Source organism: Pituophis catenifer, unplaced genomic scaffold (genome assembly GCF_029215685.1).
Source record: "Pituophis catenifer annectens isolate HBS135680 unplaced genomic scaffold, rPitCat1.0.hap2 SCAF_3, whole genome shotgun sequence".
NCBI classification, from domain to species: Eukaryota; Metazoa; Chordata; class Lepidosauria; order Squamata; family Colubridae; genus Pituophis; species Pituophis catenifer.
The window spans coordinates 54129919-54154502 of record NW_027256883.1 but is presented as its reverse complement, the minus strand read 5'-3'; the positions used below and the strand labels follow the sequence as shown (position 1 = coordinate 54154502).

General features: G+C 41.7%; 1 protein-coding gene across 1 annotated transcript in view; it reads right to left on the bottom strand.

Annotated features, from left to right (window-relative positions):
- Positions 1-24316, bottom strand: part of GNAL (G protein subunit alpha L) — a 106576-nt gene extending 82260 nt beyond the window's left edge. Inside the window, exon 1 of the mRNA XM_070942382.1 lies at positions 23761-24316. Coding sequence (XP_070798483.1) covers positions 23761-24316 — 556 coding nt within the window. The remainder of the gene's footprint in view (positions 1-23760) is intronic.
- Positions 24317-24584: the final 268 nt, after the last annotated feature.

The window sequence follows — 24584 nt, the reverse complement described above, 5'->3', positions numbered from 1 at the left end:
ATATTTCTGTACATCAGAAAAGCCATTAATTAGTCTTCATTAGATGTTATTTTATCTTCAATATTTATCCCATATGCATGATGCTACAATTACTTGGCTTTGTTCTTACTTACTGTAACTGTGGTCTAAACTCTTTGAACTGTGGTCTTTTATTTTTTTTATGAATCTCTAACGAATGAATGCAAAATTGGAAGAAAAGATATTCTAAGTGCAATTAATGGAAATACATTTATCAATGAATATCAGTTTATCAATTAATACAATAAGGAAAGAATCAAAAAGAATGGTTAAGAATGCAAAAATGTTTATATGTGTATGCTGACACCAAATTGTAACCATCCATTAACTGATGAGTACCAATTGGTGAAGTACTGCAGGAGAATGTGGGGGAAGTGAGGATTGACAGGAAAATATCACTGCACAAGCATAAAACTGCACAGACACTAGATGTAGCTATGAAAGTCATTAAAAGTAGTCAAATTAATCATCAAAATTAAAAACAAATATATGTTCATTCTGATTTCATATCACAAAAAATGAACACCCAAGCAAAGGAATGTGCCACATTCTTGGCCAGCTGATCAAGCAGTGAAACATGGAAGTATTGTTCTAACAGTAAATATTTAATATATCAATATGTAGAGTATGTACTAGTGTAACCGAAGTAAATGAAAACAATCACACTTGTTCTATTTTGGGAACTCTACTTGGCATGTGCTTCCTAACTATCAAACATACTATCATCTTTAATTCTGAATACATCTTCACAGTTATACTCTGAAGTGTCTTAAAATGCGATTGAGTGAAAGTAAAAGTTAAATTAATGAATCATGCATATTTTTTTACTTGAACAATTGTCTATATTTTATAATAAAAACGAATGACATTTTATTTGAATTATCTTATTTTTCTTCTTACTGTAATTTGAAATATAGGAGATAGGAGAAAAAATGATTGCTCTCTTTCTTGCTTTTACTTGCTTTAAATTTATACCAACATAGTTTCAAGAGTGCAGCAGCTCCCAGACCATTATCACTTATAGCTACATTTAACCTGAGCAAAGTCTGAGTTTTAAAATGATTATAGGCCTGCAAATTGCCACTGAGATCATGTCAATTATATTCATAAATCTTACATACTAGAAATGAAATGGTGAAAGAGACAGGGAGAGAGAGAGAGAGAAAGAGAGAGAGAGAGAATGTATGACAATCATCAACTGTGTAACCAAGCACCTGTTACCCAGCAACGGAATAGCAGCAGCATCTGTCTTGCACAACAATGCACTTCCATTACTTTGAGGTCTTTGCTTTACAATGGAGTACACTGTTTAATCTGAAATCAAAACGTTCTCTAAAGAAAAGATGGTATTATACTGCGCTGACTACAAAATACCTGATTCAGTATTGGGAAAATAACTCTGGAAACAAATACACAAAAGAGAAAATGAACCTAAAAATACCGTTATTGATAAGAATATCAACTGAGCGCGCTGGAAATTAACATGACACAGATCACGAAAAGTCAATACACTGCACAATGCATAGCTTTCTTTTTAAATAAAATATTGTTTTAAATAGTGTTATCATTTAGCATGCCTTTAGTCTAGGGTTAAGGAGAGAACCAGGACATGTACAAAAGCTTTGGAATTTCCAAAACTAAGGAAGACTTTTTTAAAAAGTTGAGATGCCTTCCAATAAATGAATCCTGAAAGCATTGTACTGGTTGTTTATAACAGTGGTCACCAACAAGTGATCCATGAGAAAATTTTGGTGGTCTGCAGAAAAATTATTTGCATTTTTTAATATTGCATTAAATACTAGTTATCTTTTTTAAAAATTCATATTAGCGGTTGGCGGGATTTAAAATTATGAATTTAGTAGTCCCTGAGGTCCGAAAGGTTGGTGACCCATGGCTTATAAGATACTAAACCCAATTTAAGATTCACATCCATCTGCTTAATATTATATAATATAGGACTCAATTATTATATTTAAAAATTGCTTTTGCCCAACATCATCCAACTCATGCACTCAGATCATCTAGGGAAGCCCAGCTTATGTTTCCATTGTTGGATTTAGATCACAGTGCAGTGGTGAGTAGACTTTTTTTTTTTGGCAGCACATCAAAATGAATTTTTCTCTTTCTAAGAAACTTGGCTCAATACTGTCTTCCTTCAGAAAACAACTGAATACCTGCTTGTCCACACAGTCATTTGTAGCTAACAAGTATACCAGATTCTAGCTATGTTTTAGATTGGTTTTATTTTGCATTTCTGATTTGTTAAAATGAATTTTCTTTTAATTTTGATATTTATTTATTTTTTAAATTTTTATTCAGATTTGTTTTCATTATCCCATTTTAAATGGTTTTCAGCTCCTCTAGAAGGAAAAAGCAGAATTTCAAATAAATAAATTGTGATGTGAATCACAACTGTACCTTCTGAAAGAACTGATAGTTTTCCTAAAATAACTCTTATAATACATCATTGGTGTTTGTATAATTTTGGTCTTATGACAATATTGTGATGCTATGAAGAGATGTTTATCCACAGCTGAGTAGATTCCAAATGTAGATCTTGGACTGGATTCTGAAATTTTACATGTGGATAGATAAACTTAGATGAGAGAAAATGGTGTTGATAAGGGAAGTCAGATCAAAAAGACGTATTAAGCTATTGATCTTTTTTAGAAATCAACTGCCAGAAATTTGTTTATAAGGACTTAAAATATACTGAAAAATTCTAGGTGTTCTTTCTATCCAGCCCAATTCTTGCCACTTTTTATTAACAATATCTATCTATAAGAGACCTTGCTAGTAAACATAATCTTTTTATATTGAAGACTGTACGAGATCACATCAGTACAAATATTATTTTAATAAAATACATGCAACTATTTATCATGGAACATCTCAGTTTAAATAGCGGTTGCAATCTCGAAAAACCAAATGAATGTTTTATTGTAATAGACTGTTAAGCACTGCTCTGGTTTTTGCACAGGATTGCTGAAAAAAGAAACAATTTTAATAATGTATCCAAAGGGAAATTATTAAAACAAAGGTAGTTAACCTTATTTATAACTTATGAAAAAGAGGTGAAATTATTTCCAAATCAATCATCTCTAGCCCCAGATGAGATGAACTGACCCTGAGACTACAACCACTGGAGCAACTGGTAAAATAATACCTGAATTATCTGGATTTCTACAGCAATAGTATTAGTTTAGTTTATTTGATTTATAGTTTATTTGATTTATATACCACCCTACTCCCGAAGGACTCAGGGCGGTGAACAGCCACAAGATAAAAACACATAAATGCAAAATTTAAAAACAGAATAAAACCGAATTAAACAATTTGGCCGAAGACAGATTTAAAACACCCCAATAAATTAAAAACGAATTAAAATTTGCGCTTTAAAAAGGGAGAAAAGGGAAAAATTAGGCCAGGCCAGCCTGATGAAATAAAAAGGTCTTGAGAGCGCGGCGGAAGGTGCGTAGATCTGAGATCCTCCGTATCTCCAGGGGGAGCTCATTCCAGATAGTAGGTGCCCCCACAGAGAAGGCTCTCCCCCTGGAGGCTGCCAATTGACATTGTTTGGCCGACGGCACCCGGAGGAGCCCCTCTCTATGAGAGCGTACCGGCCGGTGGGAGGCTACTGGTGGCAGCAGGCGGTCCTGTAGATAACCAGGTCCTAAGCCATGGAGCGCTCTAAAGGTGGTAACCAAGATCTTGAAACGCACACGGAAGACCACCGGGAGCCAGTGCAGCTCGCGCAGGAGAGGTGTTACATGGGAACGCCATGTCGCTCCCATAACCACCCGCACGGCCGCACTCTGCGTCAGTTGGAGCCTCCGGGTGCTCCTCAAGGGGAGCCCCATGTAGAGAGTGTTGCAGTAGTCCAGGCGGGAAGTTACGAGGGCATGAGTTACATGATATAATAAGGGAAAAAGTGCTTTGCTACATGTAGCTTCAGGGAAATAGGACTACATTATGGAGCAAAATAAAAATGATATTAAAATGGACGTTGGTTTACCTGAACGTCCCTTTTCATTGCGATGCATGGCAATTCAAGCGTGGGTTTTCTCTCATCTGCTTGCTAGGGACCGAGTGTAGTATTTCTTTAAATCTGTTGTGACCATGCCTCCTTTTCTCTGCTGAGCTTCAGTTGTTTTGCGAAGGTGTTGTCCACCAACGTGTCCTACGACGCAAACAGAAACACCATCCCCGGACCAGAACAACCCAGACAGCCTGACGGGTGGGTTGAATTGCCACGCATTGCAACAAAAAGGGACATTCAGGTAAGCCGATGTCCATTTTCCATTGCGCTGCTTAGGCAATTCAAGCGTGGGATATATCCAAGCTCAAACTTAGTGGGAGGGAGGCTGGCTGGGCCCTGGGGATCTAGCTGAATGGACACTCTGTAACACCCTACGCCCAAATGATGCCTCAGCCGAGGCATAGCTATCTAACCTATAATGCTTCACAAATGGTGTTAACGACGTCCACGTGGCAGCTCTACAAATGTCCACCACTGAGGCCTGAGTGGCCCAGGCCGCAGACATAGCCGCACTCCTTGTAGAGTGGGCCAACACCCTCCCAGGTAAAGGCTTGTCCTTGCTGCTGTAAACTAATGAAATGCATGCCTTAATCCAGCGAGCTATAGTCGTGGATGAAACCTTCTTCCCCATGGAAGACGGGTGAAAAGATACCAAAAGTGCCTCAGTTTTCCTAAACGAGGCAATCGTTTGACTGAATCTACATAGAGCCCTCCTGACATCTAACGTGTGCCACTCTACTTCTAACGGATGTTTGGGTGCCGGACAAAAATCAGGCAACACTATTTCTTGGGCCCGGTGAAAATTAGAATTCACCTTCGGTAGGAATGATGAATCCATCCGCAGGACTACTGTGTTTGGATGGAAAATGCATAGATCACTTCTGATGGACAGGGCAGCCAGCTCTGAAATTCTCCTTGCTGAAGTAATCGCTAGGAGAAAGGCTATTTTGAATGACAAAAGTCGTAGACTAATGGAAGCTAATAGTTCAAATGGAGAGACCGTAAGGGCTTGTAGAACTAAGGACAAATCAGTTCTGTCCCCAACCCCACGCACACACACCAACAGACATTCAGGAGTTAAAGACCAAACCAGCCGGCAAAATCCTTTTCCTTATGATAACGGAACTTGGCAACAACCTAGTGGCTACCTGCCAAGAGTTTATTATTTACAAAGAGGAGAGATAACTTCTCCCCACTTCTGATACATCAAAGGAAAGCAGCTCAATAATTACAATCAAGTCCAGAGATAATCCAGTCTTAAAGCAAAAGTCCGGCAATGCAGAATGGCGTGGAAGCTTTCAGCTTTGTTCGTCACAAGGTTTGACTGGCCACCACGCTCCCTTTTATATCCTGTGGGTTGTGGTCCAGTGACTCAGCCTAATCTCAGGCACGCCCTTTCTTCTGTTGCGCGCGCTTATCTCTGCGATGCTGGCATGGGTCCAGCCAAGACTCATTACCCTCATCACTGTCCATCTGTGGCTGCGTGGACGTGCTTGGCCCTGGCCCTATCTCTTGCCCTTCGGTGGAGACCGAAGGCATTGCCAGAGAGGAGGGTCCTGGAGAGGGAGGCCTTGCCAACTCCTCCCCTTCACTCTCGGAGTCCTCTCCTGATGATGACACAGGCTCCGGTAACAGAGCCACAACAAGATCCCACGTAGGTTATCGATGTATCACAGGAGGCCTAAGATTGGTGGCTCCCTGAAGGAACCCCTTGATTCTCGGATGCTGTGCCAGAGAGTAGGGAATGTTCTGTTGACAAGGCTGCAATCTGTTGCCTCAGCGTGGCTGGGGCCAATCCTTTGTCCAGTCCTGACTGCAAAAATTCTAAAATGTTGGAAATGGATGCCGACGTTGGATCCACATAACGTTGAGAACACCACAGACAGAAGGTCCTCCACGATGCGTCATATATCCTGGTAGTGGAAGGCCGCCTGGCCGCCTGGATGGTGTTTATCACCTTCCCTGAAAGATTGTCTTTCCTTAGGAGGATCCTCTCAAGTGCCATACAGTTAACTGGAGCCACTGGGGGTCTGGATGAAGTATGACCCCCTGGTTGAGAGAGATCTTGTCCTGAGGAATCCGCCAAGGACGGGACACTGAGAGGCTCACGAGGTCAGCATACCAGGGACACCTTGGCCAATGAGGAGCAACCAGAAGTAGTTCTGCCTGTTCTGATAAGAGTTTCCAAATCACCCTCGGGATGAGGGAAATTGGAGGGAAGGCATAAAGAAGGCCTGGAGGCCACGTGCATTGGAGAGCATTGCAATCCAGAGCCCCCCTGCAAGGATACCAGGAAATGAACCTTGGAAGCTGAGCGTTTTCCGGCCGGGCGAATAGATCTATGGTCGGCTGCCCGAACCTGCGAGCTAGTTCCTGAAACAAGTCCAGATGAAGTCTCCATTCTGACGGATCCAGCTGCATTCTGCTCAGCCAGCCCGCTCTGAGGTTGATATCCCCGGAGATGTGCTCCGCTTTCAAAGACAATGTGTGAGTCTCTGCCCAACTCATCAAACTCTCTGTCTCTGACATCAGAGAACAAGAGTGAGTGCCCCCTTCCTGATTTAAGTGGGTTTTCATGGTCATATTGTCGGTTAAGACAAGGACATGTTGATGGACCAACAATTTCTGAAAATGGCGAAGGGCCAGGTGTATGGCCCTCAGCTCCAGCCAAATGATGCTGTTCTTGGCATCTGCCTGGGACCATCGTCCTTGGACCACTTGAGTACTCAGGTGAGCCCCCCAGCCGAAGAGACTCGCATCTATTGTTAACACGATGCGATTGGGTTCCTGAAACACACACCCTTTCAGAATGGCCCCCGAGTCCCACCATTTGAAGGAGGCACATACCTTGGATGGAAGGACCACTTTGGACTGAGAGCTGCCTCAACCAGCCCTCTGGAATGGTAGCAGGAACCATTGAAGTAGCCTCGCATGTCTGTGTGCCCAAGGCACGATGGAAATACATGAAATAAATGTTCCTAGCAACTGAGACAAGCTGAGCAAGGTCACTTGTCTCTGTGCCAATATGCGTGCCACCAGGCCCAATGTCCCTCTGTCGGTCGGCTGACAGGAAAACTTGACCTTTCCCTGAGTCAACCATCGTCCCCAGATGGTTGATACACATAGTGGGTTGCAGATGACTTTTCTTCAGGTTGATAGAAAATCCGTGCAGATTGAGCATGTGGCAAACAGTGTCCAAGTCCCATTTGGCCTGCTGATGTGAGGGTGAAAGAATTAAGACATCGTCCAGATAGCATAAAATGCATACCGGAACCAATCTGATGGACGCTGCCACTGCCGCCAACAGCTTGGTGAATGACAGACCAAAGGACATGGCCCTGTATTGGTAATGCCTGTTGGCGTAAGCCGATGTGCCGGATGGACTAGGACATGGAGGTACGCCTCCTGTAGGTCCACTGATGTCATGACATTGGCCTCCCGTACGCATCCCAAGATTGTTCTCAGGGATTGCATTTTGAATTGCCGGTATTGAATAAATTTGTTGAGGGATTTGAGGTTCAAGATCCCCCTCCAGCCCCCTGAAGATTTGGGTACCAGGAAAAGAATTGAATACACCCCTGTTCTCTCCTGCCCTGAGGGAACTGGCTCTATGGCTTCTATGTCCAAAAAATGCTGAATTTCTGCATCCATAAATTGACACTTTTCCTGTTTTCTGGAAATGGGGCATTGAACATAATAATCTGGAGGGCTGGAATGGAATTCTAGGGTGAGCCTCCGCCCCCCTGTCTGAAGCACCCAAGCGTCGGACAATGTGACTTCCCATTGGCTGAGGAAATGACTTAGGCGGCCACCAATGGGAAGTCGAGACGGTGAGTCACTTGCCTCTTTTAGCGGGCCGCTGCCCGGTTCCTCTGTAAGGTCTTTTGGCATTGGGATTGAATCTACCCCTATCTCTGAAGGACTGTCTATCTGAGGACCTATCAAACTCTTGGGAATAAGGTCTGTGAGAGTAGGACCCACTGGGTCCAGTCTCCTGCCGAAAGGGCTGCCGTTGGGAGTACGGAGAGTATCTACGGTCCGGCCTCCGATAGGAAGTAGGTAGCACCTTCCTTTTGTCCTTACCTTCTACTAAGATAGGGTCAAGAGCTGGTCCAAAAAGGTCAGATCCCTTATAAGGGGCTGAAGCCAACTTCCATTTAGACTTCAAATCTGCCCTCCAAGGACGCAGCCAAAGGAGCCTACGGGAAGTTACAGTAGAAGCCAAAGCCCGCAACACAAATTTGGCCGCATCTAAACAGGCGTCAGCTGAATACTCAGTAGCTGCTACCATCTTATTAATATCCTGCTGGATCCTGGCGTTCTCCGGAGGAAAACGATCCCTCAACTGTTGCAGCCAAATTAAGGTGGTGCGATTGAAAAAGGAGGCCGCTAGCCCAAGCTGCCACCTGATGAGTTTTCCTATAGGAACCCTTTACTCGCCTATCCTCTGACTTCAAAACTTCCCCGACATCTTGAGACAAAACTGTGGAAGAAGAAAAGTTAACTACCAGTGGGTCAACAGTGGGGAGATTGAGCAGGCTGTCTAAAACAGGATCCGCACAATATAATTTTTTATCATGACCACTAGGTGCTGATAAGACACCTGGCTGGTCCCATTGTCTCTTGATAACTTCTGAAAACAACTCTGGGCAAGGAATAAATTTCTGATCTGGGGTAGGGATTGCAAACAATTCCTCATGAGGTTTAACAGGTTCAGAAACCTGATCTTTTGGATCTTTTGGCCATTTTGGCTTTCCGAAGTAAAGTTTTAAACACTGAGGGGCGAAAGAGTGTGGTAAAAGCCGGTTTGTCTGGTAACACCCCTTCATCCTCTGAAAATTCAGGATCCCTGTTATCCTCCTCCATCCAAGCCTCCTCACTACAAATTGATTCTTGCTGGACAGGTGACACCCGTCTGGGAACTGATTGGACCTGAGGCTGGGGTTGCCACCCTGGCACTACTGCTTGCATATGTCCCCCTTGGTGCAAACCTGAAGCTAGGGCTTGAGCTAAGGCATTCGTGAACAAGGCTTGAAAATCCAAAGGTTGGGCAGATCCCTGCTCCCCCCCCAAGCGGAGCCCTGCTGCTGTTGGGGTAAATGTTGCTTCAGGAGCTAATCACCCTGAAGCTTGTCCCACCTGCACCCCTCTAGGGTTAACTGGTGGAGATCTGAAGAAGAATCCTGAACCTTAGAAATTGGCAAATCTGCTCTGGGTTGAGACAGGAATACATTGGATTGAACAGAAGAATCCAAAACTTCTGGCTGCAAAGAAACAGATGCACTGGAAGATTGTGCCTTTTGTTGTGCTCTAGCAAAATGGTTTTCCAAAGCATTATGTCTCCTTTGGGCATCCTTGTTTCCAATGGAGGATTTCGATAAAGGCAGGGGAGTAGGTGGTCTGTTGTCCCCAGACTCCTTCCTGCACACTGGAGCAGAGCTTTTAGATTTACTTTTGGAAGCTCTAGTAGCTCTGGGAGGTGTAACAGGCTGCTCTATATCCGAAGAGAATTCCTGATCCCCCATTATAATTTTTAAACTGACTGAAATGGTCACAACTCAGTAGAACTCTATCACCACACACGTTGCAGAGATTCAGAAATCAATCCCAGGACCACTCCAGCTGTTGCAAAATTGGTGCGAAAGCACAATGCCAAGCAGCTCCACACTCCAAAAGGGCGTGAGGACCAGCTTCCTCCCAGCGCTCCCACTCAAAGCAAATTAATTAAGGCCTTGGAAGAGTTTTTTTTAAACCCCCTAATTAGCCGCCTTGCTGAGCAGCCTGCCAGAAACGAATGGGCGGGAGATTCAAATCTCCACCCCCACCAGCCGGCTCGCAAACCTTACAAAATGGCGCAAGGCCGATTCCAAAGCCTCCGAAGCACCTCCGCTGCGATTTGAAGCTTCCAGCGACTCTCCTTCTTGTTGTCCACCAAAGGGCTGCTTTTCAGTGTGCCGGAGCGAAAAAAACCACTCCAAAAGGCGTCGCGAGGTCGGAATTCCTCAGAGCCTGCTTCCACGTGTCAAGCAGAGACTCTGGAGCCGCCCTAAATTGTGGGAGCAATGGCGGAGGCGGTTGTTCCGGCTCACCGGGTAACCAGCTCAACCGCTGGTGGCTAAAAAAGGAAGCAATAATAGCCCCACGAGCTTGCCCACCAAGGACAAATATTCGACTGCTGCAATTCAATCTTCTCTGTGGGCAATCTACCTGAAGCCCCAGAGAAGATCTGCCCACTCCGCAGCCAAGGGCACCTAGCTGCAGCCACAAGTTAGTCCCTGTAAACTCCTCTTCTGCTCCCTCCTAAAAACTCCTAAAGAAATTATTTTTAAAAACAAAAAAAGAAAAATTCCTACTAAACTACACTAGCTGCAAGAGCAGTGCTACACACGTCCCTATTGCTAGACTGAGCGAAACAACTGAAGCTCAGCAGAGCAAAGAAGGCATGGTCACAACAGATTTAAAGAAATAAAACACTTAGTCCCTAGCAAGCAGATGAGAGAAAACCCACGCTTGAATTGCCTAAGCAGCGCAATGGAAAATATAAGACATCAAATTAAAGAACTGAACAAGGATAAAACTGTAAGAGCTGTGGTGGCACAGTGGTTAGTTTGCAGTACTGCAGGCTGACTCTGCCCACTGCCAGGAATTTGATGTTGACAGGCTCAAGGTTGACTCAGCCTTCCATCCTTCCGAGGTCGGTAAAAAGAGGACCCAGATTGTTGGGGGCAAGATGCTTTAAATATTTGGTGATTTCCCCCTTGGGCAGCAATAGCTGCAAGTAAATATTTCAATAACTGCTGATTAGTCTGGCATATCCCCTTTCCTCAAGCTTATGCAGTATATCACAGTATATTAAATAGACACATCATTGGTTTCTAATGTGTTCCTTAGTTTTAAGATTGATTTATCATTCATAGTAAATATTCTTTGTCAAAAGGCTATGGTTACTTAGAAAAGTAAATGACAAAATACAGAAATGCTGTTTGCCTCATATTATGCTAATATATTGTTAGTTAATTATAACTTGTATTTTATTGCAATTTTAATGTGATTATAATATAATAATAAATAGAAATAAGAGTAGCAAAAAGCACTTAGACATAGATTTGATGCAACTCTACAAGTTCTCATTATCTCTCCAAGGATGAACCTCAGTGAAGACCTGGATCCTGGGAATAACATGCCGGCTTCAGGGGTCTATTCTTGCAGATTTGTGGCAGGCAGACTGGGCGTAAGATGATCTTTGCTGTGCCTATTATTTTTAATTTTAATCTATTTCATTTAATAAAATCCCTCTACCTTTTCCCCACTGGTTTGCATATTGTTTTGAATACAAACCAAATTTAAAATAGGATAGACAGCAAAAGAGTTCTATTTTGCAGTAATTCCAATCTATTGATGAATACACAGCAAAGCAATCTTTGATAGTTCTATCTTGCCACCCAAGATTGATCAAAATTTACAGAAAAGTAAAGGTCAGTCAGAACTCTAGAATAGGATCCCATTAATATATTAATATTGCATTGACTACGTGGCTCAAGTGGCTAAGACACTGAGCTTGTCGATCAGAAAGGTCGGCAGTTCGGTGGTTCGAATCCCTAGTACTGGTCTCCTGCCTGAGCAGTGGGTTGGACTAGATGACCTCCAAGGTCCCTTCCAACTCTGTTACTGAAGGACATGTCATCATTTTAGCAAGGTGAGAATACGACACCAAGTTCTACTGCCCAGTACCATTCATTTCTAAGGAAGCAATTAGCACCTATAAAATTTACCTAGGTTTGATTCTACTTGGATGACGGAGAACAGTTTGAAATCAAATCCATATAAGATGGAAATGCTCTTCAACAGTAATAAACTAGACTTGGGAACTGAGATTCTGTTCTAGAATGGTTGCATTCCTCATAAAAGAGCAAGGAAATAGTTTGGGAGTGCTCTTTGTTTATTCTTTATTTGATTTACAGGTGGTGGCTGTGGCAAAGAGTGTTTTTTCACAAATGCAATTACCGTAATGCATAGGTAGTGGCTGTTCCTCAGCTGCATGGATTTGGCAATAATTACCTGTGTTTTGGTCATACCTTGTCTTCACTGCCGTGACATATTTTATGTGGGGGTTCCCTTTGAAAAGTGTCCAGAAAGTATAGTTAACACAAAACTGCAGATAAGCAATTAAGTAGTACAAAACCCAATGATGACATTTGATACCTATAACAAGATTTGTATTACTTGGCAATAAATTGTATTATTTGAATACAATTTAATTAAAATTTAAAATTCCTAACAGGTTGGGAACTAATTCCATGAAGGACTGCCTCTTCTTCTTCTTAAGATGAAAGAGTATTAAAAGAAAGACCATTCTAAAGATGCCCAAATGGCTTACTTGTCTGGCACCCAGGATATATGTATCTGTCCTGCACTTTCCCTATCAAAATATCTTAAGCTTTCCTGAACAAACATTTGGTAAAGAATAGCACTCATGGCTGTTTTCATAGCTAATCTTAAATTTATTTAGTTCATCAAATAGTCTGTATTTGAAAATATGGTTTCTTAACTTCGTATCTACAATTCTTTAAAAAATACCACAAAAATGAATATGGTTTTATGGATCAAAACTCCAAGGTTATGCTAATATTGCATGACATATTTTAATGCTCACATTATACCTACTTAGCTAGAAATTCTAATTAAATCTTCAGGGTGACAGTAATTGTTGAAAGAAAAAGAAAAGTACCTTATTCACACTTGGAGGTTTTTTAGTTTATCTACATTTCTGAGTAATAGAACATTACATTAGCATTTCTCCAAGTGAAAATATAAGTATGATCTTTATATCTTAACAAGTGCTGCCACCATCAGGATCTAATTAATGAAGCAAACTAAATGCATAAAATATAAGCAACATAACTTAATTTCATAGATTAAACTATTTTATTTGATAGCTTTCAAAAATGCTTTTCATGCAATACATACAAATGGTAAACTGTCTATGCATCTTACAGATATATTAATGCATATTGTGATATTAAAAACATGGATGCACTTACATTCTAAGTTACTGAAATTAGAAAAGCTTTTCTTTGCAAATAACAGCAATATAAAATCAATATATTTTATTTTAATAATGGAAAAAAACTAGGAAAAAGTAGAAGAGTTATAAAATAGCATAATCATTACTATTCTATACTTAAGAAAATAGAACGAATCTAAAAGAAAAAAATGCCTGTATAATATATGTAACAGGAAAGAAAGAGATGACTTTTAGTGCTGTTGAATTCACAATTAGCTAAAGCAGGACTAAAGTGGAAGCTGAACGTGTTAACATCATTTTCCACATTTTCAGCAGATTCTGGGGACTAAAATGAGAAAGTGCTCCCTTCAAGTAGGAGTGCTGAGCAAAGATCAAACTAGTCCTCTCTTTGTTAATATTTTGGAAAATAATAAAGATCGAACTATTTCAGAGAGACTTCCCCTGATTTTATCATGCCATTTCTACCTTTTGTTTGTATTCTTATTTTTGGTGCTGTTATTTTATTGTTTTGATGGAAATTTGCACCATGGATAGTTTAATTGATTTTATATTCTATGTAAACCACTGAGGTTTTGATTGCAGTGGGACAGAAAAACATTAAATAAATAAATAATCCCCCCCCCAAACTCTATCTTTGGATAGCTTTCATTATATCATGTTTAGCAAAAATTGTCAGAAATGTTAATGATAGGGTCCTTACTTCATTTTATTGTTTCTGAAAAGCAAAGTGTGAAGCAAGACAATGAAAGTAAAAATTAATTTCAGATGAGTGCCTCCTTTTAATAATCCTAAAAATAAGATATTGTTCCAGCAAGGGGAGACTTAAATTATTTTTTTTTAACCCTATTTTTATTTTCGTGGGAGTAAAAAACACTGAGTTTGGTGAGGCTTATTTCTGTGTTGGCATGCAGATGATCACACTGCACTCTAATTTTGTTCTTTCCATTTTTATAATGAAATGGCAGGGCGTTGTTGTTAAAAATGAAAAGAAGTAACTGGGGATAACTATTCAAGCTTTATCACCATGGGTACAGAAACTGATTTTAGTCATTTCAAAAAGTGCGTTCAGCCCATTTTATTGCTTCCTAATAAATTTAAAAATGTTGACAGTTTAAAGGCACAAACACATTTAAAGGAATGTTAATTAAAATGTGGCTAATGCTATAGATAACTAATAAATTTCATGCAGGACTTAAGAGTACATAGAACAAATTATTACCATCTACTCCCTAACCAGCATGAAAAAATTTAAGAGGTTACTGAAAAATGTGCTGGTTAGTAATCCTATGGGCTAATTTTCAAGGCTACTTTAAAGCTTAAAGTTAAGCTGTTGGACTAGGTTACTGATATGAGGTTACCTTAAGAGGTTGCAGAAAAAAATGCTTTTAGAAGCCTCTGACGATCCACGCTGAGCCGCACGATCATCAGAGGCTTTTTTTTAACTTTTAAAAGCATTTTTTCGGCCGAAGAGGTTGTAGAAAAAATGCTTTTAAAAGTAAAAAAAAAAAGCCTCTCATGATCGCATGGCTCAGCTGGGTATGGGGGGGGGCAGGGATTTTTGCTACCAGTTCTCCGAACTGCCCGCCGCCATCGCTACCGGATTGGGCGATCCGGTCCGAACCGGGAGCATTTCACCCGTGTCTCAGTCTATATCATTTCCTTACATGAAATTTATCTTGGGTGCTAATATATTTGTCTGACAAACTGCACCTAGTGTGCACTCCTTAATGGAACTACATCTACATGGAGGGAAGCATGTAGTCAGGTTCCTCCAGATTCTGTTTTAGACCTAGTACTCTTCAATATATTCATAAATGATCTAGAAGGGGAACTCTGATTTGCAGATGACACCAAATTGGGGGGGGGATTGCTAACACTTTGGAAGATACACTCAAGATTCAGAAGGATCTTCACAGACTTTACCATTGTTGGGTCTTATCCAACACGATGCAGTTCAGTGGTAAGAAAAATAAGGTTCTGTACTTAGGCAGGAAAACCCAAATGCACAGGTACAGAATCGGTGGTATTTGGCTCAACAGTAGTAACTACAAGAGGGAACTAGGTGTCCTAGTGGATTACCACTTAGGTATTAGCCAACAGTGTGCTGCAGATGCCAAAAAAAGCCAATGCAATCCTGGGCGACATCAACAGAGGGATAGCATCAAGATCACAAGAAGTGATTAATACTGCTTTATAACACACTAGTGAGGGCACACTTGCAATACTATGTACTATTCTGGTCTCCATGATACAAAAAAGATGCTGAGACTCCAGAAAGTGTGCTGAGAAGAGCAGCAAGGATGATAAAGCAGGGGTGTCAAACTCGATTTCATTGAGGGCTACATCAGGATTGTATTTGACAGCTGGGGTGGGTGTGGCCAGCTTAATATCACTTGTGTTGGATGTGCCTGTGGTGGCCCGAGTGCTCTGCCAGTGAAAATGGGCTCCTGATATCTGTTTTCAGGCGGGACAACCTCCTGCACCCTCTGCCAGAGAAAGCAGAGCTTGGGAGGGCCCACGTGCGGTCTTCACAAGCTCCGTTTTCAGCTGGGATGGCCTCCTGCAACCCTCTGCCAGCGAAAATGGAGCTAGGAAGGGCCACACTGGCAGAGGCACCGTGGGTCGGTCCTTTGCAGTTTCCAGAGTGGCCCTGTAGGCGAGATCTAAGACCTTGCAGGCTGGATCCGGCCCACGGGCCTTAAATTTGACACCCCTGTGATAAAGGGTCTGAAGGCTATATCGTATGATGAAGAGCTGAGGGAGCAAGGTATGTCTGGACTATCAAAGAGAAGGATTAGGGGAATATGATAATTCTCTTCCAGTATTTGAGGGGCTGTCACAGAGAAGAGGAGATTGACTTATTCTTCAAAGCACCAGAAGGTAGGACAAGAAGTAATAGTTTGTTAAACAGAGATCCAACCTAGAACTAAGGAGAAATTTTCTGACGGTGAGAACAATTAATCAATGGAATAGCTAGCCTCCTGGAGTTAGGGCTACTCCATACCTGAAAGTTTTCAAAAATAGATTAGTCGGGGTCCCCAACCTTTTGGACCTCAGGGACCACCAAGTTCATAATTTTAAATCCCGCAGATCACTAATACGAATCCAGCGTGTCGCTTGCTGAAGTGCCTGGACTCCCAGTGATAGGATGTCAGGGCGTCTCTTTCTTTCTCTCTCACTCTCACTCTCTCTCTCATTCTCTTTCATTCTGTCCTTCTCTCTCTCTTTCATTCTCTGTCTCTCTCTCTCTCATCCTCTCTCTGTCTCTTTCTTTTTCTCTCATTCTCTCTTTCATTCTGTCTCTTTCTCTTTCATTCTCTCATTCTCTCTCTCATTCTCTCTCTCTCATTCTCTTTCTCTCTCTCATCTCATGGGTCAGCCAGTGTCTTGGGGCTGAGAGGAAGTCAAGCATCTCCCCAAGAGACCGAGGTCCACGGAGCACCAACAAAGGCCAGAAGAAACGGCCGTGAGATCCAGCAAGAGACGGAGCGAAGCGAGATCCAGCAAGAGACGAAGCTTTGCTTCCGCTCTGGAATATGGAGTGAATCTCCATCCCCTGCCCTTTCCTTCTCAGGCTAGGCGAGGAGTGACTGGGAAGGGAGGGCGAGGGGCAGGAACAGCCACTGGCGGGTTCAGCTGACAGGAAGCTACAGCAAGGGGAAGAAACAGGCCGGGGTTGCCACCTGTTGCTTCGGCCCGCCTGCACCGCCACCTCCCTTGCACCATTATCTCATTCTGGTCGGCGAGGGCTGTGCTGCAAAGTTGCAAGTTGCACGAACCTCCTACAGCGGAGATTTACAGCCCCACCATGAGCTGCCTGGCCAGTCCCATATTCCAGAGCTCTAGTCACAGGACTGGCCATTGCTCATCCAGGAGCAGCTCGGGTGCACCACAGACCACCAAAATTTTCTCACGGACCACCGTCGTCCGCAGACCATCGGTTGGTGACCACTGGTTTAGATAACCATTTGACTGGATGATATAAGGTGTCCTGCTTGAGTAGAGGCTTGGACTAGAAGACTTCTGAAGTTCCTTTCAGCCCTATGATTCTATGTTCTATTTAATTCAGTTCTTTGACATATTACTATATTTCTCATACACATTTCTAAAATTTTCTATTGTGTTCCTTCACTTCAGTTTCCTCCCAAATTTCACCATTTTCTTGATGAAACTACCTCTTGGAAGCTATATTTTTCTCACTACAGACATCTTGCAGTATCTTTCATCTTCAGTTGTGCAACAATGAATTTCCTAATATGCATCTTTCCTCACTCACATTCTCTTTCATTAAATTATTTCAGCAGGCATCCTTTTTCATACCCCTCCAAAAGCCAACTCCAAATATTTGTATTATGTAGCATAAGGGTACCAAATCCAATTGCTTGGCGAGCCGTATCGTGATTTTTTTTGCCTTTCCAGAGCTGGGGTGGGCGTGGCCTTTGCAGGCATATCCAGCCCTTGGGCCGCCAGTTTGACAGGCCTGACATAGCACATCCAGGTAGTCCTCAAGTTATGAATAGTTCTTCAGCAACCATATGAAGTTATGACAGTGCTGAAAAATGTACTTATAACCAGTTCTCACATACGACCATTGTAGCATCCCACAGTCATGTTTCCTACCCTGCATGAACTCCATTTCAACTATCCAAACCCATCTCCCCACCAACTCTGACCTTTTGGTATCCTGAACCAAGATGAAGAGGCTCTTCCACCAATGCATACCTGCTGCAGCTGCTCCCAGGTAACCGTCATCTTTTTCTCCATGCCGCCCTCTCTGGGGCTTGTTTCCACCAGCCGGGGTCAAACCCTACACCACAGTTGGTGCTGGGCTCGTCTCTGCCAGCTAGCTGCCACAACCCTGGCCACTGCTCCTGGCAGGCCTACCCCATTTCAGAGTTTCAGCCTGCTGCTAGCCAGGGTTCGTGCATGCATACATATCCCCACTGCCTACCTGGCTGCCAGGCTCAAGCAGTTTAAGCCTATTGCCAGTTGCGGGCCATGCATGCATGCTTGCTGCTATCACCTTCTTGGATACCAAACTCCTGACAACTGCCTAACTTCAGCAGTCTCAGCCCGCTGCCATCTAGGAGTGCTCTGGATTTTGAGAGCTCTGGATTCCTAATAAGTGGAATTCTTTAATTAAAAGCATGCTGACTCTGCAAGTTTGAATTAGCAGAGGAAATACTATGAGAGTAAGGCACTCATGTAACCCCTATTGCCATTTAGAATTTTTATAGGTAATGACCAGGAATCACAACTGGAAGCTTACTAGCAAACAGTTTGCAGAGCAGAGGTGCTGCATGGACATATTAACACATGACCATCTCTGCCTACACTGCTGCATTATCTACCAAACAAATCTTCTGGGTGGTCTTTCAAGGGCAGTCCCACTGCAGTTGTGAGGATCATGGTATTGAAGGATTCCCTGAATCAGAAAAGAAAGCAACTGACAACCAGATGAAGCCATACAAAGACCTTCCTGGACACAGCTGATACCTGTTTCTTTGCTGTGCTCCCTCCTATTCCAAAGCCTGCAGGAAATCATGCAATTTACTTCTGCCAAAGCCTCACGACTCCCAGACTTCTGAGGATATAACAAACAATTATAAAACGAAGTTCAGATTATGCCCTCAAAAGAAAGGCAATTTGGATTGGTTCAGTCATCTCACTATACTGTAGTGTGGTTTGTGTGTTTTTGAATTCATCCTGTTCCTACAAAGAAACTTATATTATGTCAGCATTTGCTAAGTTTGAGACCTTATTGTAGCTAAGCACCCTCCAGCCAAGGAGCATAGCAGAAATAAGATCTGCCAGTTGGAATCAAGAAAATTTCAAATACTGTGCTATCAGGTAGAAGAAAGGAGTAAACAGAGCAGAAATTTGATCTGGTCTAAGTAATCAGTCCTAGCATATGAAATTGGAATTCTAGTAATCAATCATAAAACACACATTCAAAAATTACTTCCAGAACTGAATTACCTCCAAATGTGAGCTTATATCTCAAGTCCTATTCTAACCAGTTAGATTACATTTGCTCAGATCAGCACTCAGGTCTTTTCTGAAATAACACCAACACCCAAGTAGACCATTATTTCTTAGATAGCCTTTCCCTGCAATCTTGTGCTCCAGTGTCCTTCAACTCATTGTGTCTCCTAAAGAGAGGAATTTTCAATAAAATTGGGTGTTTTTTTTGGCTATTTATATATAAGTAAATCTCTGCTTTACTTAGGCTGTGGAATGGTACGGTATGGCTTTTAATTCTTTTGTTTTTAATGTTTGTATTGCTTCTATAGTAGTTTTAGTTTTTTGTTTTTTATATGTTTTAATTACAAGCAGTAGCAGTCACACATGAGAGATGGGCAGCTATATAAATTGAATAAATAAATAAATACATTTGCTGCTTTTTACCATGATTAGTATCCTCCAAATACTTGATCTTTTTCCAAGATTTCTTTGTGAGCCTTAAATATTTGTAGAACAGGATACGTTTGTCAATTTTTTAAAAAATACAAGCACACTTGCTAATTGATTGATGTGCCACTTTTAACCATGAAAAAAATGTAAAGTTTGGCTTGTTTTTAGAATAAAATGTACTTGAGAGATTACATTTTTTTTGAAGTTAATTATGTTCATTGAAAATTTTCCTTTTTTACTGTGAACAATTATATCTACCCACGAGGAAGTCAATGAGATATGTACTATCCCACAATATCTAATACTTACACCTGTAAGAATGGTATGCATACTTCAATTCACAGCAGTTTTTAAGACTAATCTATGTCATACTCTAAGCAAAATATATTTCTCTGTAAACAACAAACAGTTCAGTATTAGCATCTAGTTTTAACAATTTTCTCAGAACTGATTTTTAGAAATTAGTTGTACATATTTTGTACAAAATAATGTGTTTAAGGCAACAAGTGAACAGACAAAATACATTTATTTTATATTTGAATTGTTAATTAAAATGTGCATCTATTTGTGGAAATAAAATTCATGAACTAATGTAAGCAAACTGTAGTTAGGCTTTAGAAGGTAGTTCCCTTCATGGAAAAGTTTATTTAAAATTTACAAGATTCAACTTTGGCAGGAGTGTTTACAGAGGCACCCAGTGAAAGGAGAGTATTATTCCCATAGTAAATGAATGGCTAACTATAGATATGATCCTAAGGTAATGTACTTTATGCTGTGAGAATTTAAATACCTAATACTATTCTCCCTCAATTTTTCTTTATTGGTTAATAATCTCAGACAAAGTATAAAATAATCCTTATTCTGCTATCTAAAAACATCAAATCATTCCCCTCTATCCAGTCAGAGCTGAACAAGCTTCTTGGATGAGAAGCAAAACGTCTTCAAAGAAAGAAAAAGAAAAGAAAAACCAGAAAATCTAGTTGCCTCTTGAAAAAGCAGCTTTGGGACAACCATGACCTGGATGACTGAGAATCTCCATAGAGATTTAAAAATATAAAACATTCTTTATACTAGATGTACTGCTATTCCTTCAGATCATCAACTATACTAATAGTGAATTCTGTTATCCAAATACCTGCCTTAAGAAATTAAAATGGCTCCACCCATACGTACAATTCATAGCAATAAAGTAAGGAGCACAATCACATTCCACAGCAATCATAAAGTAAGATCAACTAGAGTATACTTATGAGAATGGAAGCCAACTCTGTACCCATAATAGAACAGAAGAGAAACAATCTAGCTTTCTCCATGTAAGTTTCCATACCCTCAAAGCCTCCTCCAAAGGTCCCCTCAATCCTTCTACACAAATTTGGAGGATTTGAATCCAGAGAGGAGAATTAGTAGTAGTCTTGGAGCATGCATAGATGTCCACATCTATTTTACAGTATTGCATTTCATCCCTAAGGATTACCATATTCAACTGAATCCATTCCCCAGTGAACCTCCCCACTATTTCCTAATTCTTGTCTCTAAATCTTCCATTTTTAAAACGACTGGTCCTCATAGCCACACAAATCTTGTGACAGAGTACAAAAAATAAAGAGCAGCAGATGCCAGCATAATATAATAGCATCTATTAATGGCCTTAGATGGCCTTCATAGCAGAATCTCTGTGTTGAACAGGAATGCACTCTAGAAGAAACTGATAGTTTTTAGTGACCCTGGACCCATAGTTCAGATAAACACAGATGAGTTCTAAAGAGATAGTTTAACATGTACTCCGCCCCAGCTCTTATGAGATGGATTTTACTGATGACAGACTGCAGTCTTGTTTCAATACTCACTTAGGATGTCTTCTTCCCCCACTTAATCTTAAGGAGTCATTAGCTTTTTAGAATTAGATTTGGTTAGTAACCTTGGGGCAACTCTTAATTACACAAGCGAATAGCTCTTTACTTCTGCAACTATTTACTTTAGCTCAATTCCTCCTCGCTAGCTTCATCACATACTTTACTATTTATCCAAAGCAGCTATTGTCTACATTTTTAACATTTTTCACTTGCATTGAAAATTGTGACTGTCACTCCAAAATCTGCTATAAGGATTCTATTTGCTCCCTTACTGCCACCTAATAATGCAGGATTATGTCCAGCTAGTCACAGAGATTATGATTTAGAAACAATTATGGTTCTGCACCATAACAAATTAAAGTATTTTAACTGGTTTCTTTCTTTTAGACATATGAGGGAATTTTGGAGAACAAAAAATGATATATAATTTTAACTATTTTTCAATAGAATAATGACTGAAAGATATCTGATCTGATCTTATTTTGGAATGCACAGCCACTGATTCACTACTTAAAATGAACAAATCAAACACATGTGATTGCAGATTATTTCTTCAGGGAAATCAGAAGCTTCATTTAACTGTCCCTGTAGCATTCATGCTGTAAAAGCAGCATGCATAATGAGCTTCCTAGAGAGTTTAATTATTAATTAAAACATATCAACAAGCTAATTATAGAAAAATAGCTTACCTTTTATATCTTTAAAATACTGGATGATATCTATATTCAGAAAATTAAGTTTCTTTTACCCTTACTTCTTTGGTGAAAGCCCTCATTAAAAAAAAGTCCTTGTCTATTAAAGATGTAATTACAACCATAAGAGGAGGAGGACTAGGAGGAGGAGGAGGAAGAGAAGGAGGCATCTCCAAGTAGGTCAGGTTTCTTGTCAATTTTGTGGGAGTTGCAAATTGCCTTATAGGAAGCAAACTGATCTGATGCTTACCTGAAAGATTCCTCTCAAAAACGATACTAAAAAACTATTTTCAACTGCTAAGTAGCCAAATAATTTGAATTGCTTGATTACATAGTTTAACTTCAGGATTATTAAACCAATTGGACATACATGGATTCTCCAGTCCTCTGTAATACTTTTAAATGCTTTATATAAAACACTTTAAATACGTTATGTAAAAAATCTGCTATAAGTAAGGGCTGCTTAGTGCTTTGGATATAATTTGGAAAAGATGCTTTGAAGTGCACAGCACTGCAAGCATAACACCTCTAGTATGGTGCTCTTTAAAGCAACCATAGTGGTTGGTACCTTGGTACTCAACTACTTTGAAACTCATCAAATTTGGTACTCATGAGCATTTTGATGCGAAAATGTTGTCATTGTTTGTTTGGTACTAGATGCACAAGTTAGAACTTGTTGGTGTCAACTGCCTTGTTACTGCCTTATTACTCATTACATTATTCTTTATGGGGAAAATTTGTTTAGTACTCAGTTTTTGGTACTTCATCGTGCCTCCCAGAACCAATTAACAATGACTACTGAGGTACCAGTACCAGTATCTCTCTTTTTAGGTTGTGACAGCTGTCAGGTGAACCTGAAGGAAAAATATGACTGCCTTAATGAGTTGCAGAGAAGGGGTACATTTTCATCCCGCTCTAGTACGAAGTCCTATTTTGGGATGAGGTCCAAAACACTGAACAGATTTGGTTTAAATCTTACTTTGAATTCTTTTATGCTCATCAATTTGTCATATTTCCACAATAAACATGAGTATTATTTCACTTATTTATTCCATTTATATCTTAACATTTCCATGGTTCGCTTATCCATTATAAATGCACACCATCTTTTCTCAAAAGGGCACTACCAATTGTGATGAAAAATATATTTAAGATTTTACATTTAAAAACAACCCTGTTCTTATTAACAATCTGATCTATTCATATTGTCAAAATGACAGCACAGGGATTTCTGATCAATAAGGTCACCATAGACCATATACTTTTATGGTAACAATCATAAACTGGCACATCTTTTCTCTTGTGCTGCTTGGCTAGGACATCTACAATTTCATCCTATAATACCGTTTTTCTAGCAGAACAGAAATAAAAGCATCAGGTCATTTGGAGGAGAAAAGAAACTGGAGACCCGGAAATAATACACAGAAGTGGGGGGACAAGGCTGGAAGATTACATGATTGAACAACTGCATGAATCCCGAGAATGCAGTTTCGACTCGGCGAGGCATGGCAGAAAGGTGCTTTGTTCAAAGCGTGCACCGCGCCAGAGCAGGCAAATTTGGGTTTAAATACCATCCTATCACAAAGCAACACCCCCCAATTCAGCCACCCGCTGATTTTTTTTAATTTTTTTTATTTTTTTACACTGTCATGTGTCATCTTTGGAAGCAGCCAGCGCCACCTGTGCGCTAAGGCGAGGCAAGGCGGGGGTAGTACGTACCCAACAGCAGCAGGCGGTGCGTTTGCTTGTATTCCCGCTTCTGTTCCTTGAGCGCCCGGTCAATGCTCTTGCTGACTCGCCTCGCTTCCTTCTCCGCCTCCCGCTCTTCCAAGCGTCCCTTCTCCCAGGGTCTCTGCAGTGCCAGAGACTGTTGTTTGCCAACGGCGGGCTTGGCCTGAGATGTCGGCAGCCCCTGCGGCGATTCCCGTTCTTTCTCCCGGGGAGCCGCCCCGTTCCCTTCTCCGTTTTGCAGGAGCAGCAGCGGCCCATCCGCCTCCCCCGCGCGCGGCTTTCCAGCGGCTCCTTCGCTCTCGCCGCTGATGCTGTTGCTGCCGCTTCCTTTCGCTGCGCTTCTGCCTTTGGCTCTCCCGGCCTGGGCTCCGGGCAGGAGCGGCGGCGGCACCCGGGCCGAAGGTTCTGCCGTGGGCGGTGGCGATGGCTGTTGTTCTGTCTCCGAGGTGGTCGTGGCGGCAGCGCTGGAGATGGAGCCGCCGCCTGCCGCTGCTGTGCCGGATTCGCCAAAGAGCCGCGGACGCAGGCTGTAGCAGAGCCCCATGTCTGGATGGCCCTTCGGGGAGCGAAGGAAGCGGGCGCACGTCTGGGCTGGCGGCGGGAAAGGAGGGACTCAACGCTTAGCGTTGTCCCCGCGCGTCAGGGCCGGGGGGGTGGGTGGGGGTGCGCCTGGCAGCCCCTCCTCATAAGCCCGCTGCAGCTTCTGCTGGGCCATTTTGCATTTTCCTCCCCTCTCCTCCGGACAAGAGCAGGAGCAGCTGCGGCGGTCTTGGTTGGGCGGCGGCGGCGGTAGTTCCTCGCCTCAGATCACC